The sequence below is a fragment of the Schistocerca piceifrons genome, chromosome 10 (genome assembly GCF_021461385.2).
Source record: "Schistocerca piceifrons isolate TAMUIC-IGC-003096 chromosome 10, iqSchPice1.1, whole genome shotgun sequence".
NCBI classification, from domain to species: Eukaryota; Metazoa; Arthropoda; class Insecta; order Orthoptera; family Acrididae; genus Schistocerca; species Schistocerca piceifrons.
This window is the reverse complement of record NC_060147.1, coordinates 121,894,103-121,911,709: the sequence shown is the minus strand read 5'-3', so window position 1 is coordinate 121,911,709 and position 17,607 is coordinate 121,894,103. Positions and strand designations below refer to the sequence as shown.

Genomic DNA, 17,607 nt, shown 5'->3' with positions numbered 1-17,607 from the left:
GTAGTGCAGCCCACTAGCTAACAAATGCCAATTACTTGGAATCGGATTACAATTTTCAAACTGTGTCATTTAAGCCCGATGAAGGATTATAATAGTAAGATTACTGTGTCTTTGGAGCTCTCGGGATACTGTGAGAGTTTTTGAAGATAAAAAATAGACAGACTGCTTAGCAAATGAGAAGAAAAATATCATGTGTGTGTATTAATCATTTGTAATTGAGAATAAGTTTTCAGTGAAATAAAAAGTTTTGATTTGACTGTTATTTTCTAAAAGTTTTACCGTTCCAGTCCTAAAGTCTTTGGAGCTCTCGGGATACTGTGAGAGTTTTTGAAGATAAAAAATAGACAGACTGCTTAGAAAATGAGAAGAAAAATATCATATGTGTGTATTAATCATTTGTAATTGAGAATAAGTTTTCAGTGAAATAAAAAGTTTTGATTTGACTGTTATTTTCTAAAAGTTTTACCATTCCAGTCCTAAAGTCTTTGGAGCTCTCGGGATACTGTGAGAGTTTTTGAAGATAAAAAATAGACAGACTGCTTAGGAAATGAGAAGAAAAATATCATATGTGTGTATTAATCATTTGTAATTGAGAATAAGTGTTCAGTGAAATAAAAAGTTTTGATTTGACTGTTATTTTCTAAAAGTTTTACCGTTCCAGTCCTAAAGTAGTAAGGAGTGACTTCGGTGCGCGACAGTCCAGCTCCCGCTTCAATACAGTGATCCCCCGCGGTGCAGCACAATGTGTCGAGCTACTGACCTGCGAGGGGCTGCAGGCGCTGCGCGGGGTGAGCCTGCAGGGCGGCGCATCCTCGCGCGGTACGCTCGTCTGTGGGTAGCAGCACGGGTCACGGCAGTCCTCGCCCCAGCCGCAGTCGCACTGTTCGCCCGGCTCCACCACGCCGTTGCCACACAGCGACTTCTGCGGCTCTGTGTGCGTCACATTAAGTCGTTTTGTTAGTTTTGCTACATGTTTGCATCTATTGTCCGATTTGTTATTAAATAAACAGAACTAAAGGAAAAGAGTGAAAGAGTTATTTAAAAAGAAAACAGATGCTATTCTGATGGACAGTAGCACATACAGGTAAAAACTAAAGCATGTTTTTTGTACAGTATCCTATTTATAAGGCCAAGTGAATTTGTTGTTCCCCATATGACTCCTGCCTTCCTGCAGGTGGCTCCCTCTCATCCTGGGGTTTGAGAGAGCTGTGCCTACTATGATGTATTCTACTACTTTGGCCAGGAGTGGAACTATTGCTATTGGACAAGTATTCACATGTATGATCAATCTAAAACTCGCATGCATCTGTGCACCAGTGCTCCAAGAATAATTTGCAAATTTTATCATTTTTAGGGTTCTTGCCTCAATCTGCAAAAACAGAACCCTCATAGGATCAGTTTGTTGTCCATCTGTCTGTCTGTGTTTCTTCAGGAACAGCCAGTCATATCATATTTATGTTATATACTGAGGTTTAAGGTCCCTTGGCAGTGCAAAAATTTTAAGCTTCTAAGTAAAAGCAATCAAAAGATCTGGCCATTTATGTCACATATTTTGATACTCAAAAATTCACCCATCAGAAACTATAGGGTACTTCCTGTTGATTCTTAGAATCATGAAATTTGACAAGAAGCATGGTTTCACAGTGTAAGTAAAGGGAAAAAACCATACCATTGTTAATCTGTAAGTATATCATGAGAAAAAATACATTTTAAATACATTTTTGCCATTAGAACATACACTGCATTCATCACCCGTAAAAAAAAAAAAAAAAAAAAAAAAAATATATATATATATATCTAAAAAGAAAGATGATGAAACTTACCAAACAAAAGCGCTGGCAGGTCGATAGACACACAAACAAACACAAACATATACACAAAATTCTAGCTTTCGCAACCAATGGTTGCCTCGTCAGGAAAGAGGGAAGGAGAAGGAAAGACAAAAGGATATGGGTTTTAAGGGAGAGGGTAAGGAGTCATTCCAATCCCGGGAGCGGAAAGACTTACCTTAGGGGGAAAAAAGGACAGGTATACACTCGCACACACACACATATCCATCCACACATACACAGACACAAGCAGACATTTGTAAAGGCAAAGAGTTTGGGCAGAGATGTCAGTCGGGGCAGATGTACAGAGGCAAAGATGAAGTTGAAAGACAGGTGAGGTATGAGCGGCGGCAAATTGAAATTAGAAATTAGCGGAGATTGAGGCCTGGCGGATAGCGAGAAGAAAGGATATGCTGAAGGGCAAGTTCCCATCTCCGGAGTTCTGACAGGTTGGTGTTAGTGGGAAGTATCCAGATAACCCGGACGGTGTAACACTGTGCCAAGATGTGCTGGCCGTGCACCAAGGCATGTTTAGCCACAGGGTGATCCTCATTACCAACAAACACTGTCTGCCTGTGTCCATTCATGCGAATGGACAGTTTGTTGCTGGTCATTCCCACATAGAACGCTTCACAGTGTAGGCAGGTCAGTTGGTAAATCACGTGGGTGCTTTCACACGTGGCTCTGCCTTTGATCGTGTACACCTTCCGGGTTACAGGACTGGAATAGGTGGTGGTGGGAGGGTGCATGGGACAGGTTTTACACCGGGGGCGGTTACAGGGGTAGGAGCCAGAGGGTAGGGAAGGTGGTTTGGGGATTTCATAGGGATGAACTAAGAGGTTGCGAAGGTTAGGTGGACGGCGGAAAGACACTCTTGGTGGAGTGGGGAGGATTTCATGAAGGATGGATCTCATTTCAGGGCAGGATTTGAGGAAGTCGTATCCCTGCTGGAGAGCCACATTCAGAATCTGATCCAGTCCCAGAAAGTATCCCGTCACAAGTGGGGCACTTTTGGGGTTCTTCTGTGGAAGGTTCCGGGTTTGAGGAGATGAGGATGTGGCTCTGGTTATTTGCTTCTGTACCAGGTCGGGAGGGTAGTTACGGGATGCATTACACCAACAACCTGAAAACAGCTTTTGCATCCCGTAACTACCCTCCCGACCTGGTACAGAAGCAAATAACCAGAGCCACATCCTCATCTCCTCAAACCCGGAACCTTCCACAGAAGAACCCCAAAAGTGCCCCACTTGTGACGGGATACTTTCCGGGACTGGATCAGATTCTGAATGTGGCTCTCCAGCAGGGATACGACTTCCTCAAATCCTGCCCTGAAATGAGATCCATCCTTCATGAAATCCTCCCCACTCCACCAAGAGTGTCTTTCCGCCGTCCACCTAACCTTCGCAACCTCTTAGTTCATCCCTATGAAATCCCCAAACCACCTTCCCTACCCTCTGGCTCCTACCCCTGTAACCGCCCCCGGTGTAAAACCTGTCCCATGCACCCTCCCACCACCACCTATTCCAGTCCTGTAACCCGGAAGGTGTACACGATCAAAGGCAGAGCCACATGTGAAAGCACCCACGTGATTTACCAACTGACCTGCCTACACTGTGAAGCGTTCTATGTGGGAATGACCAGCAACAAACTGTCCATTCGCATGAATGGACACAGGCAGACAGTGTTTGTTGGTAATGAGGATCACCCTGTGGCTAAACATGCCTTGGTGCACGGCCAGCACATCTTGGCACAGTGTTACACCGTCCGGGTTATCTGGATACTTCCCACTAACACCAACCTGTCGGAACTCCGGAGATGGGAACTTGCCCTTCAGCATATCCTTTCTTCTCGCTATCCGCCAGGCCTCAATCTCCGCTAATTTCTAATTTCAATTTGCCGCCGCTCATACCTCACCTGTCTTTCAACTTCATCTTTGCCTCTGTACATCTGCCCCGACTGACATCTCTGCCCAAACTCTTTGCCTTTACAAATGTCTGCTTGTGTCTGTGTATGTGTGGATGGATATGTGTGTGTGTGCGAGTGTATACCTGTCCTTTTTTCCCCCTAAGGTAAGTCTTTCCGCTCCCGGGATTGGAATGACTCCTTACCCTCTCCCTTAAAACCCATATCCTTTTGTCTTTCCTTCTCCTTCCCTCTTTCCTGACGAGGCAACCATTGGTTGCGAAAGCTAGAATTTTGTGTGTATGTTTGTGTTTGTTTGTGTGTCTATCGACCTGCCAGCGCTTTTGTTTGGTAAGTTTCATCATCTTTCTTTTTAGATATATTTTTCCCACGTGGAATGTTTCCCTCTATTATATATATATATATATATATATATCCTCTCTCTACATATGTAAACTGAAGTTCCCTGTTCAATTCTTTTTGTCTGTCCAGCCTAGTCTGTGGAACAACTTAGAGATTTTGATACATTCTTGCAATCCCTGGGACCAATAACTTGCCACTATCGATGTTGGTATTAAGTAAATATCAGTTTGCTTCTCGATTCCCAGGAGGGATGAACCTTTTAGAACCTCACTGTGAGAGTCCTACTCACACTTGACCAATTTTTTATAATCAACTTTTTTTGAAATTTTTATTGCAAAAATTACATTTGCTATTAGTATTGTGGTAATTATTGATTATTGTAACATTCACAGAAAACCAAAAGAATTTACAATAGAATGAGCCGTATTTCTTAATGTTGCGATTATTGTCTTTAGTCATCAAAGTTTTGGCGGGAGTCATATTATATTACTTAGTATGTTTGTGTAGTGTGTGATATTATGCACCACATGTTGTTTCAATATTATTAGCAGAGACATTTGTTCATAAAATGTGGAAAGTTAAGAGGAAAAAATCTGCAGCATTTTATTTATTTGTATGTGTGGAATTGATTATGCAAGCAGGACATCATGCCTTGAGATAAATCTGCAGCTACAACAAGAATGAGTAGAACAGACAATGAACACAAGATGAGTAAAACCACTGTAAGATAATTTGAACTTACATTCACGAAAACTTCAATATTAGTGTTTTATTTATTCTTAAGGCACTGAGCAAATGACACAAGCCAGATCACAACAGATCTTAGTGAGGTTTCCTAAGCATTTTTAAATACATTTTTTCAGTGCAGTGAAATTAAGAGATAGGTTACACAATCTATTTCTCTCCCCTCCCTAAGAAAGAAACAATTAGTTAAAAAATTAGGTAATGTGTCCATTTTACCTTTATGTGTGTCTAGTGGCTGTACTACACACTTTGTCTGAATAATATTTTTGCCAGCAATAATACAGTATTTTTATTTTTAGACTGCAGTTGCTGTGAATCGAATTCTCGTTGCTGTGAGTATCATAGTTTTGTGTGTTGACCTCCAAATGTCTGCTGACATCCCCAGTTCCCTTAAATTATCACCCAGTTTACATGTATCATTTAAATATGTGTTGTTTGTCAGCGTATCTGTCAATTCGTCCACAGCATGAGGTCCCAGGTTTGATTCCGCGGGGTCAGGGATTTTCCACTTGCCCCAAGATGACTGGGTGTTGTTGTGTCATTGTCGTCATCCATCCCCATTATGGTCGGAGGAAGGCAACGGCAAACCACCTCCATTAGGACCTTGTGTAGTACGGCACGCGGGTTTCCCGCATTGTTCCCCCATGCTCTGTCAAGAAGCATGGATCTTCATTTCCATTTTCCATCTGTCAATTCAGTGTATCTATTTATTTCCTCTGTGTTTCAAACTGTAAACTGGAACTACAGGCAGATTTATCAGACAGCCCCAAGTCACAACAATTTGCTAATATTTTATGTATTTATTTGTCCCAGTACATTTCTCACTTGCTCTGAGAGTAATCCAAAAAGTAAAGTCTCCTATTTTTTTATAAGTACACAGACCTGATTATTTCTACATTGGTTTACATCAGTTTACAGCTTGAACATTTAGCTATTTTTTGACATAATCACCATTTCTGTCGATGTATTTTTGTAGACGCTATGGCAGTTTTTGTATGCCTATGTCATACCAGCTTGCCGCCATGCTGTTCAGAAAGATATGAACTGGTGTGATTGTTGCTCAGTCTCAGGTGTAAAGTGGTATGCCGAGGTTTCGTCACCTGGTATGCTGAGGACAGTTGAGTCCAAAAAGTTGTCCTGTTCGGCTGCAAGGCAGGCTTGTCTGTGTTCACAGTGAGCATGGTGTTTTACATTCAACAGTGACTGAAGTCAACATCGACACAGCTGCTGTGATTATCCGTGAGAATCAACGTATAACATTATATAACATCAGTGAAGAGGTGAAAATTTCATATGGCAGTGTCTTTATGCATGGGCATCTCCGTATGACCCATCTTTGTACCTGTTGGGTGCCACATCTGTTGACTACCGAACAAAAGATAGTGCAAATGGAGACAAGTGATGAGATGCTACATCTCTTTGCTAATGGAAAGAATGCATTTCTGGAATCAGTTACAACTGTTAATTAGTCATGGCTGCATCACTTTGATCCAGAAGGGAAACATGGCAGGACAGTGTGGAAACACCAAAGAAGGCGAAAGCTGTTCCATCTGCAGGGAGAGTGATGGTGATGTAATTTTTTGACTGTCATGGAATGACTTATCAGCAGGCAGTTCCTCCTCACACTACTGTTACAGCAGCAAACTACACATCAGTAGGACCTAAACTGAAGCAAACTGCAAGGAAACATCTAGAACTTTCTCAGAATGTGTGGCAACATCATCATGACAATGCACGGCCTCATGTCGCAAACTGAGCCGTGCAGTTTCTGGCCCAATTCGACACTACCCATATACTACAGCTACCTTACAGCACCAGTTTTGCACCCTGTGATTTTTTTTATCACCATCAATAAAGGAAAAGTTTTGTGGGATTTGATTTGAGGACTCTGAAGCAATGCTCAAGAGAAGTAAGGCAATTCCCGAGAGCCTGACAAAGAATGTCCTACACCATGTGTTTTGAGGACTGGGAGAGCCACTATGAAAAGTGCATTGAAGTAGGAGGGGAGTACTTTGAAAAAGATCATGTAAACAATGAAATAGAGTAACAAATATCTGTGAGAAAAAATCAGTTTCTGTTGTGACTTGGCAAGACAGCCAAGTCACTATGAGAGGAAGCCGAAAGGCACGCGCTTAAGCTCACGCAGGCTGGCGCGAGGTCTGGAACAGTTAAGGGAATTAATAGTAGCAAATAAAGTACGTAGTGGATGTAATACTTAACTTTAATCCACAATTGTAGAACATCTCTCTTGACTGTACATAATTTCCATTTCAATATTAACTGGTAATGGCGCCTTGCTAGGTCGTAGCAAATGACGTAACTGAAGGCTATGCTAACTATCGTCTCGGCAAATGAGAGCGTATTTGTCAGTGAACCATTGCTATTAATGTCGGCTGTGCAACTGGGGTGAGTGCTAGGACGTCTCACTAGACCTGCCGTGTGGTGGCGCTCGGTCTGCTATCGCTGACAGTGGCGACACGCAGGTCCGACGTATACTAATGGACCGCGGCCGATTTAAAGGCTACCACCTAGCAAGTGTGGTGTCTGGCGGTGACACCACAGTTTCAGTCTTTGTTGATTCCGCCCTCGTACATATTGTAAAAACAGTTTGCTAATAATAATAATAATAATAATAATAATAATAATAATACAGTGGTGCACATTTATGGCAGCAAACATTATATCTTACTGAGAGAGACAGAAAAAGGTTGACAGGCAGACCTGTGAAGCAGCCCTTGGGGCTGCGGGCCTTGGTGTTGAGCACAGGGTTGATGCTGCTGATGCTGCAGGGCGAGAACTTGTTGTTGTTCTTCTTGTCACCCGAAGTCGCTCTCGCGAACATTATGTAGTTGCCATCCTCGCCTCCGGGAGTACACGAGTCTGGATCGTGCTGGAACAAACAGAGCAACTTTCAGTGCGACAGCTGTACAATTCCTAATATCACAGCTTTTACACTGTGACTTCACTGTTATGTTGTATTAAGACAAAAAGACCAAACATTACTCATGTTAGCAGCAAAAATGTGTAATGCAACTATACACGTGGCAGCCTAGAAGATTTGTCGATCGGCAGTTCCACGGTAGCTACCTTCAATATCATTTGTACATGAGATCGGTTGTGATTTCTACAACAGTGAGATGAACTGACTCATTTTGTAGGTCAGATAAATGAGACGAGACCACTTGATATTCATTTGGCATGCCCTGCTTTGATTATTTGGGCATTTCCTACATCTAACTCGGAAGATATCAATTCTGTGTTTCTTATTTATTTGAGAAAATATTACACGAACACTGCTGCTGCTGCTGATTATGGGCTTAAGGAGACTAAACATCTAAAGTCATTACTCTCATATTCATCTCCCAGAATGGAATGTGTGTACTCCACCTGACTGGTGTACTCCACCTGCATCTAGAGCAAATCACTTGTTCAAGTGTGAAAACATTTTCTAAATATTTACATAGCACGTGTCTGAGATGGGACACAAGTATCAGCTCAGTATTCACCTTGTAGGATGTGGGGAAACCATCAAAAAACCACAGCCGGAATGGCCAGCTCACAAGCACTTGTCATTAAACTGTAAAGTACACTCGATCCGGGTCAGATTAGCATCCCCGTGCCACAGAAGTGGTGATTAACACCCTCAGCTAATCTGGCGGGTGTGTGTGAACAATTGGAATGCAATCTGAGACATCTGTTAATAATATATAATTTTCCCCATACATAAGTATCTAGGTTACTAAAGCACTATCCCTCCAGTGCCAGTAGCAGGATATAGGGAACAAATATTCAATTTTCATTACTTGGCATAGTTACTGATCGAATTTAAAAAGCTGTCATAATCTACTTATTAAGAGGTATAAACTTATGTTACAAGTTTAACACAATAAGACAAATATTACAGTTAGAAACTCTGTGTTTGTCTCGAAGTAGCATGACTGACAGTGCGCAAATGTACGCGGACTTCATTCATTCGATATATGACCTTCTTCAAACAAAGTTTACGTATGATTTCTTATCTTTACACAACTTTTTCTTGCTAACACTCCCCCCACCCCCTGCCCCCTCCTGCCTCCAAACAAACTGATGAAAGAAAAAAGTTTAACTTATTACATTCTCACTGTTCTTGCAATCAAACTACTTTAGAAGCATGACATTGTAATTTATTATTATTTTTTTTTTTAGTATTACGTCTATTTACAACGCACTTTGCGTACTTTATCTACATGTATCACTTATTGTACCTCCAAAATTATTTCGTTATACAACACATATTGTTCAGGAAATAAGATGTCATAAGCATTGAGACATTTGAAAGTGGAGGAACACTGCTACAGATTGCATGATCATTAAGAACAGAATGGTAATGTTCTCACTTTTATGAAAGCACTTAGACTTCATTGGGGCAATCTAGGGAAGTGGTAAGAAATGTATGACAATATTGCCGGTCATCTATTAACACTTTTTACCACCTCAACTAGCAGTTAATGTTCTCAAATGTGCCACATTGTCATTTTTTCCTACTGATCACAGGGACTGAAAGTTACATGTCCACAGAGTATGAGTTATTTCTTCATGTAAAACTTGCAAATAATTTAGAAGATACTGAGGTGTGGAAGCCAGGCAACAGTGTTCACAGTAAAAGTACTTCCAGACCGAGAGAGATCAACGAGGGAGTACTGACAGACAGAGATCCTGCAACTACATATTATTTTATTGTTATCACTGTAGTGGAATTATACACCTGTGAGCCAAAACAACATGACCACCTACTTAACAGTGTGTTGGTTGGGAGGCAATATGGCAGCAATTTTGTGTGGTATGGATTGAACAAATCCTCGGTAGGTTTCTAGATGTATGTCACACCAAATATCTACATGCAGGTCACAAAATTTCTCTAAATTTTGATCTAGTGAAATGTGGGTGTGGAGCTGGCACTCAGCAGCATCTCAGGTCTGCTCCATCATATTCATATCAGGCGAATTTGGCAACTGAGACATCGAAGTGAATTCATTAGTGTGTCTCAAGCAACAGCAGCACAATTCTGGCCTTTGCCACAGACAGTTATTCTACTGGAACATGTTACCGCCATCAGAGAAGACATCGAGCGTGAAGGGATGCGGGTGTTCCACAATAATGTTCACATAGTCCACAACTGCCACGGTGCTTTCAGTTTCACCACAAAAGCTCAGGTGAATGTCCCCTATATTAACACTGCCTCTAACAGCCTGCACTCGTGGCGTGGTGCACTTTTTGAGCAGCCGTTTGCCTGAATGGCAGTTTATCCAGATGCGACCATTGACGTGGTGTGACAAGAAACACAGTTTGTCTGTCCAGGTGACATAATTCCATTAATCCACAGTCCAATATCAAATGTCCTGTGCCCACTGCAACTGTAATTGACAATGTCATTAGGTCAACGTGGGAAAAAATAGGGAACATAAGTTGTGGAGCTACATCTTTAACAACAATGCACTAAACAGTGTGCTCCAAAACACTAGTTCCTGCACCAGCATTGTACTCTGCTTTACAGAGCACTACACATCTACAAACATCAAAAGAACAGGAAATGGTTAGACAAATTAAAAGGTTAAAAAATAACTTAGCATTTGGTGAAAACAGAATTATTGCAGAACTATGGAAATCACGTGCTTTCATCTTGAAAGAAATTACACTGCTCATGTAAAACAAACTGAAAAAAAAAATTGGATGACTGGAAAATTGCATTTATACATGCACTACATAAAAAGGGAGACAGAATGGATGTTAATAATTATAGACAGATTTCTCTTATTCCTGTCACACACAAAAATCTAATGCAGTCTCTCCTGGACTGAGGACAACAACAACTTGAATGTACAGTTGGTGAATATCGAGCTGTTTTGGACCAAAAATATGTTGCCCACAATGTATTTGAGTTTTGAAACTAGTTATCAGGTATCAAAAAATTTACAATAAGAAAGTGGTTTGTATTTTCATAGCATTGAAAAAGGGTTAGGAGTCAGTGGACCACAGGTCCCTCTTCCAAGTCCTGAAATAACAAAGACCGAGCACAAAAAACACTGTCATTATTAGTGAAACACTAAACAGTATAAAATCTAAGACAAAATAAAGAGGAGAATTTTCTGAGTATTTTAAAATTAAAGCAGGAGAGAGACAAGGTGACGCACTCTCTCCACCACTTTTCAACTACATCTTTGAAAAAATAATCCAAGAATGGCAGAAACTAAAATAAGAGCTTAAAACTGGCAAACCAAGCAAATTAGGAACAACCAAATTAGGACAGACTGCTTATCTTTTTCAGGTGACTTGGCAGATCTATGTCAGGACATTCAAACAGCACAGAAACTCTTGAAGAAAACAGCAGAAATTGTACGTCTCTAAATATCATTTGAAAAAACAAAATGCAAGTTGCAGTCAAATGAAAACAAGACAAATGGAAAAAAGTAAGGAAACTGTTTATGTTTTCAAAAGTAATCACCATAAATATTAATACAATATTATAAATGCCTTCAAGGAAAAATGTTCGAACTTGCCTACAGAAACACGATTGTAGCCAGGCATGCACCACTTCACCTGAAGCAAATCGACTGCCACAAATGTCTCTTCAGGATTCAAAAAATATGGGAACTGCATGGTGACTGTGTGGAGGATGTGTAAGGGCTCCCTAGTGCAACATACTCTGCAAGCCATGATACAGTGCTTGACGGAGGGTACCCTGTACCGCTACTAGTTATTTTCTTTCCTGTTCCACTTGCAAATAAGAGGGCCATTCAAAAAGTAATGCCCTACATTTTTTAAAGCCATTAATATACATAGACAAATGTCCTAGTTGGTGCTTCGCATTTGATGTTTGTTCTGTGAGTTCGTGAAGTTTCGAACTGTTCTGGCAGATGTAGCAGAGCTGTAGTACAGTGTCAAAATGGCGTCTACATACAACTCACGCTACAAGCAGAGTGCTGTTATTGAATTCTTGTGTGCAGAAAAAGAAACCGTGGTGAACATCCATAAACGTTTGTGTGCAGCAGATGGCTACGCTGCAGTTGTTAGGAGTACAGTTGAGCGATGGGTAAAGAAAGTTACAGCCTCAGGAGATGCAGAAACAGAGCTCCATAATCAGCCGTGCTGGGTTGGACATCATTGCCTCATCTGCCCTACACTCCAGACCTGGCACCCTCGGACTTCCATCTCTTTGCGCCACTTAAAGATTCTCTACGGGGAACACACTTTGAAGATGACGAGAGTGTCAGTCGAGCAGTGAAGACATGGCTCTACGCCTACAGGACAAGTAGCAGGGAATACATACTATTCCACAACATTGGCGTACGTCCGTGGAACGTGACGGAGACTATGTAGAAAAATAGGACATAGAAAAGACATATTGATGCATAGTGTCATCAAATTCTGACTCTTAACAATAAATATGTTATGAGGAAAAAATGTGGGGCATTAGTTATTGAACGACTCCTGTAGAATGAGGGGAAAACTACTATGTGTCTCCATACGAGCCCTTTTTCGTGGTCCTTAGGCAAAATAATGTTGGTAACAGTAGTATCACTTTGCAGTCAATTTCAAATGCCAGTTCTCTAAATCTTCTCAATAGTGTTCATCAAAAAGAACATCACCTTCCCTCCTGGTATTCCCATTTGAGTTCCTAAAGCATCTCTACAGTACTTGCATGTTGTTCAAACATACTGGTAGCAACCAAACTGTGAATTGCTTTGATGTTTTCCTATAAACTGACCTGGTGCAGATCCCAAACACAAGAGCAGTACTCAAAAAGAGGTCACACTAGCATCTTATATCTGGTCTCCTTTGCACATGAACCACACTTTCCCAAAATCCTCTCATTAAACCAGTCGACCACTCGCCTTCACTGCCAGAGTCCTCACAAGCTCTTTCCATTTCATACTGCATTGCAACGTTATGCCCAAATATTTAAAAGGTGTGAGTGTCGAGCATGATACTACTAATGCTGTACATGAACATTACTAGATTGTTTTTCCTGCTCATCCAAATTAACTTACATTCGTCACACCAACTAGAAATTTTGTCTAAGTCATGTTGTTTCCTCCTACACTCACTCAACTTCATCACCTTCCCAAACACCACAGCATTATTTAGCAAACAACCACAGATTGCTGCCCACGCTGACCACCAGATAATTTGTGTATAAAGAAAATAACAATGGTTCCATCTCACTTTCCTGGGGCACTTCTGACAATACCCTCTTTCTGGCAAACATGTGCCATAGAGGACAACATACTGGGTGCGAAAATAACGTGCTACTAAAATAGTGTGAACGTACTGGATTTATTTTATGAGCATAACATGATGTCATAGGAGCAACGACTTACATGACAATCCACTACTAAAAAATCCTCCATAAAATACTTGAAAATGGCCTAAGGCTGAAATTGTACAATTGTACATGAAATAAAGAGAATGGCAGCTGAAGGCTTCGAGAAATCTTTCAATAAATTCATTGCAGCTGCAGACCCTGTGGCATTGAAAATTATGGAAAAACAACTGTACTCAGTCAGATGAGAGAAAAAGAATTCATTCCAAGAAAATGAAAGAGTTTTTGAAAAGGATGAAGGAAAAGGGAGATAAAAAGTTATCCTAACACAGTCTTTAATTGGTGTAACACCTCTGCTGTCTAATCCGAGTCAACAGAGCCATCACAGAATATTAAATTGATGGGCATTCACTGTCCCTCCTGAATGAAATTGAGCAATAAAAGTCGTTTTATAGTTCAATATGCTATCAGTATCCAAGGCAAAAGTCCCTAAACTACTGAAAGTAGGTTCCTCCCACATTAATTTTTTCTGAACAAATAAATAGTTGAAAATAATTTTTAGAAATACTCTTGTAGAAATTTTTTGAAAGGTTTTGTTTCCTGTATATTTGATTTTTTATATATAAGATTTTTCAATGACATTTGACGTCATAATGTTTACATTTAACAGAGTCATTACAGGTTGCACAAGAAAAATAAACAAAACACAATACCTACCGGAGAACCAAAGTTGTGTCCAATCTCGTGAGCGAGGGTGACGTGCGAAACAGCTGGTGGTACGTGTTTGCCATAGTTGAGCAGTGTCACTATCCCCGTGTTGAGACTCTTCATGCTTCCTCGATAGTGCTGCAAGTTATTTGTATTAATTTAACAGCAGCATAGTTTCTTGCTAAACACCCATAATATGAAGCGAAAACTAATATCATGCCATTGGGAAGAGATTTTATTTTATACATCTAGGTACTAATTGGTCCATTCTCACAATGCGAGCAGGAGTTCAGAAAAAATGAATTATGTTTACACCATAACATTTCAAGTGAAGGGTGAGTATTCTGAAAAATTTAATCAGTATTCTCTGATTCAATTTATGGCATCACCAAGATTTTGGAAAGATCTCATACACTCTGGTATGCTCTCTCATGCAGAATAAAGTGAATCCCTTTGGCATTTCTGATACTTAGCAAAGATTATGATACTGAAACCATGAAACACTGATATAATTTAGTAAAATCTGTATTCAGCTAACATAAACTTAATAGTGGAAGAGTGTGTGTGTGTGTGTGTGTGTGTGTGTGTGTGTGTGTGTGTGTGAGACAGAGAGAGAGAGAGAGAGAGAGAGAGAGAGAGAGAGAATGAAGGGACACACATTTTCAAGTTCTGCAACACAGTTCATGGTAAAATGCAATTGTTCAAATATAAGCTATTAGTAGCAACAATATTAATAATAATGTACAAAAGTCTTGATATGTCTGTGTTGCTCTTACTCCATTTTTCTCGCAGACTCCTCCAGCATTCTTGAGGTCACCTGTCCATGCTAGGCCCAAGGTGCCCATCTCAAAGTCTCGGTAGGTGAACATGTAGGCCAGGCAGAAGGCATCGTAGTCCTCCTCTGGGAAACACGATGGATCATAATAAATAAAAGTGCAGAGCCTTTTCTCACAGAATGCTATGTAAGCTGTAATGTGTCTTGAGTCCCTTTTGACAGATTCACCTCGTCAGAAACATATACTTTACTCTTTAATCATTGTGGATAACCAAGGCATGAATGTTGGCTCATTTTGTACATTTTCACTCCCTTCGGCCTTATGGACTTATCTTCCAAGACTGTGCACCTGAAGTGCTCATTCAGCAGAAGTGAGCAGGGAGAATATTATTACTTAGTTAGTTTCATGTTCTGTGGATCATTTTGCATGCTAAATCTTAATAACGTGAAATGAGTCATTTTACATTCACATCACAAGTTAATCTGTAACTATGGCTACATGGTGAGCATTTATATGTTTTTTAAAATACACAAATGTGAGCTAGCAATTCCTACCCACCACCTTTTATGCATTACAATAACAAAAATTCTTTTAAAGTTTGTTTCCAAATTTTATTTCGCTGTTTGTCGCCCATTTTATATCTATGTTATCAAAAATTTTAGTTGCAGCATTGTGTACCCCTTTTTGTGCTAAAGACAACTTTAATGTGGAATAATGAATGTCATTTCTCCTGCTGTAAAGATATAGGCATACCTCTTGAAGAAGCCCTTTTAAGGATCTGGAATCATTACACTCACTCTCCAGTATATTTACTCCTTAATGGTTTTTGCTGGTGATGATAAAAATGTATTTCAGCTGAACTGAAATATACACAGTTGAAAATGAAGTAATGTACTCTTTTAGTAAATATTCAAGAAGCTCCCATCTGACATAAAGCAAGAAATTGGGAATCTTTACTACTTCAAACAAAAATTAAAATGTACGGGGGTTGTACAGAGACAAAGCTGTTATATTTGGCCACAAACAGGATCCCCCATGGCCACCATAGTCACCAGATCTCAATATTATGGACCCCTTGTGGTCTGCTTTGGAGAGAAGAGTAGGTGATTGGCATTCACTCCCACTGTCGTTACCTGAAAATGCCACTATTTTGCAGGAAGAATGGTTTAATATCCCCTAGAAAATCATATAGGACATGTATTTATCAATTCTGTTATGAGTGGAAGCTGTTTCAAAACCAACAGGTTTCTTACTCTGTATTCGGCATGGCAATGTGTTGTGTTTCCATACCCTGTACCTCTTTAGCCACTCTTTATATAAATTATCTGAATAATAAAGTGCTGTAAATAGGACATATATAAGGACCCCAAAAGTGCCCCACTTGTGACAGGATACTTTCTGGGACTGGATCAGACTCTGAATGTCGCTCTCCAGCAGGGAAATGACTTCCTCGAATCCTGCCCTGAAATGAGATCCATCCTTCATGAAGTCCTCCCCACTCCACCAAGAGTGTCTTTCCGCCGTCCACCTAACCTTCGTAACCTCTTGGTTCATCTCTACGAAATCCCCAAACCACCTTCCCTACCCTCTGGCTCCTACCCTTGTAACTGCCCCTGGTGTAAAACCTGTTCCATGCACCCTCCCACCACCACCTACTCCAGTCCTGTAACCCGGAAGGTGTACACGATCAAAGGCAGAGCCACGTGTGAAAGCACACACGTGATTTACCAACTGACCTGCTTACACTGTGAAGCCTTCTATGTGGGAATGATCAGTAACAAACTGTCCATTCACATGAACGGACACAGGCAGACAGTGTTTATTGGTAATGAGGATCACCCTGTGGCTAAACATGCCTTGGTGCACGGCCAGCACATCTTGGCACAGTGTTACACCGTCTGGGTTATCTGGATACTTTCCACTGACACCAACCCATCAGAACTCCAGAGATGGGAACTTGCCCTTCAATATATCCTCCCTTCCCATTACCCACCTGGCCTCAACCTCCGCTAATTTCAAGTTGCCGCCCCTCGTACATCACCTGTCATTCATCATCATCTTTGCCTCTGTACTTCCGCCTCGACTGACATCTCTGCCCAAATTCTTTGCCTTTACATATGCCTGCTTGTGTGAAATGTGTATGAAATGGCAAGAGACTCCAAATACAAAGGCAAACCTTACGCCAAAGTGAGTATGGTGGTTTTCCTAACCTCTGGCTTGAGAAAAGTCAATGCTCCAAAAGTCTCACGAACACTATGAGGCACCTCGCATCCAATCCGAGCTGTTACAGGAAGCAACTACATCATATTAGTCTGGTCAGCTCCCCTCTGATCGACTGTGTTGAAGAAGGAGATGTCAGTCACATATTTTTTTTGGTGCATGAACAGATACAGTGCTAGAAGCCATACCTTGCAGTGCCTGGTCAACATTAAACGCTCTTTGCTGCTCTACTTCAAAGCCTTCAGAATAAATCGATTTTTATGTATCTTTTTGTTGGAAGAGCATGTCAACTTCTCATATGATTCCACTGTAATTTTATCTTTAAGATGATGTGCAATGAATTAAACCTAATGTCTATGTTGCTCTTCAGAGTGGTAAACCTCATATTATGATGCAGGCTGTGCGAGTCCTGCTGAGATGCCAAAAAATAACCAAAACAAAAAAGGAAACCTTTCATTCATTAATGTCTTGGGGAATATGATGTAAATCAGAAAGGAAAAGTAAAATATTCATTACACAAAAATGAGAAGTACCAATATTTTATCAAGTAGGTAACTGAAGCTCTTAAAGGACCTTGTGATCTTTAACAAAATTTATCACTTATAATAAAAAGTTTCACACAAGAAGTGAGATGTACAATAATGACACCAGAAGTATAAAATAAGTCCCATGTAGACTTTGCCTCCTTGTAGGGTCACCAGACTAGAAATCAGTACCCTTGTGCAACAGGTGAAGAGGCAAGTAAATTAGGATGCTTACAAGTTCA

General features: G+C 40.6%; 1 protein-coding gene across 1 annotated transcript in view; it reads right to left on the bottom strand.

Moving 5' to 3' along the window:
* Positions 1-17,607, bottom strand: part of LOC124718750 — a 138,281-nt gene that overhangs the window by 52,015 nt on the left and 68,659 nt on the right. The window contains exons 7-10 of the mRNA XM_047244364.1: positions 14,622-14,746; positions 13,855-13,983; positions 7,560-7,728; positions 761-930 (exon numbers count right to left, since the gene is read on the bottom strand). Of these exons, the coding sequence (XP_047100320.1) occupies positions 761-930; positions 7,560-7,728; positions 13,855-13,983; positions 14,622-14,746 (593 nt within the window). The remainder of the gene's footprint in view (positions 1-760; positions 931-7,559; positions 7,729-13,854; positions 13,984-14,621; positions 14,747-17,607) is intronic.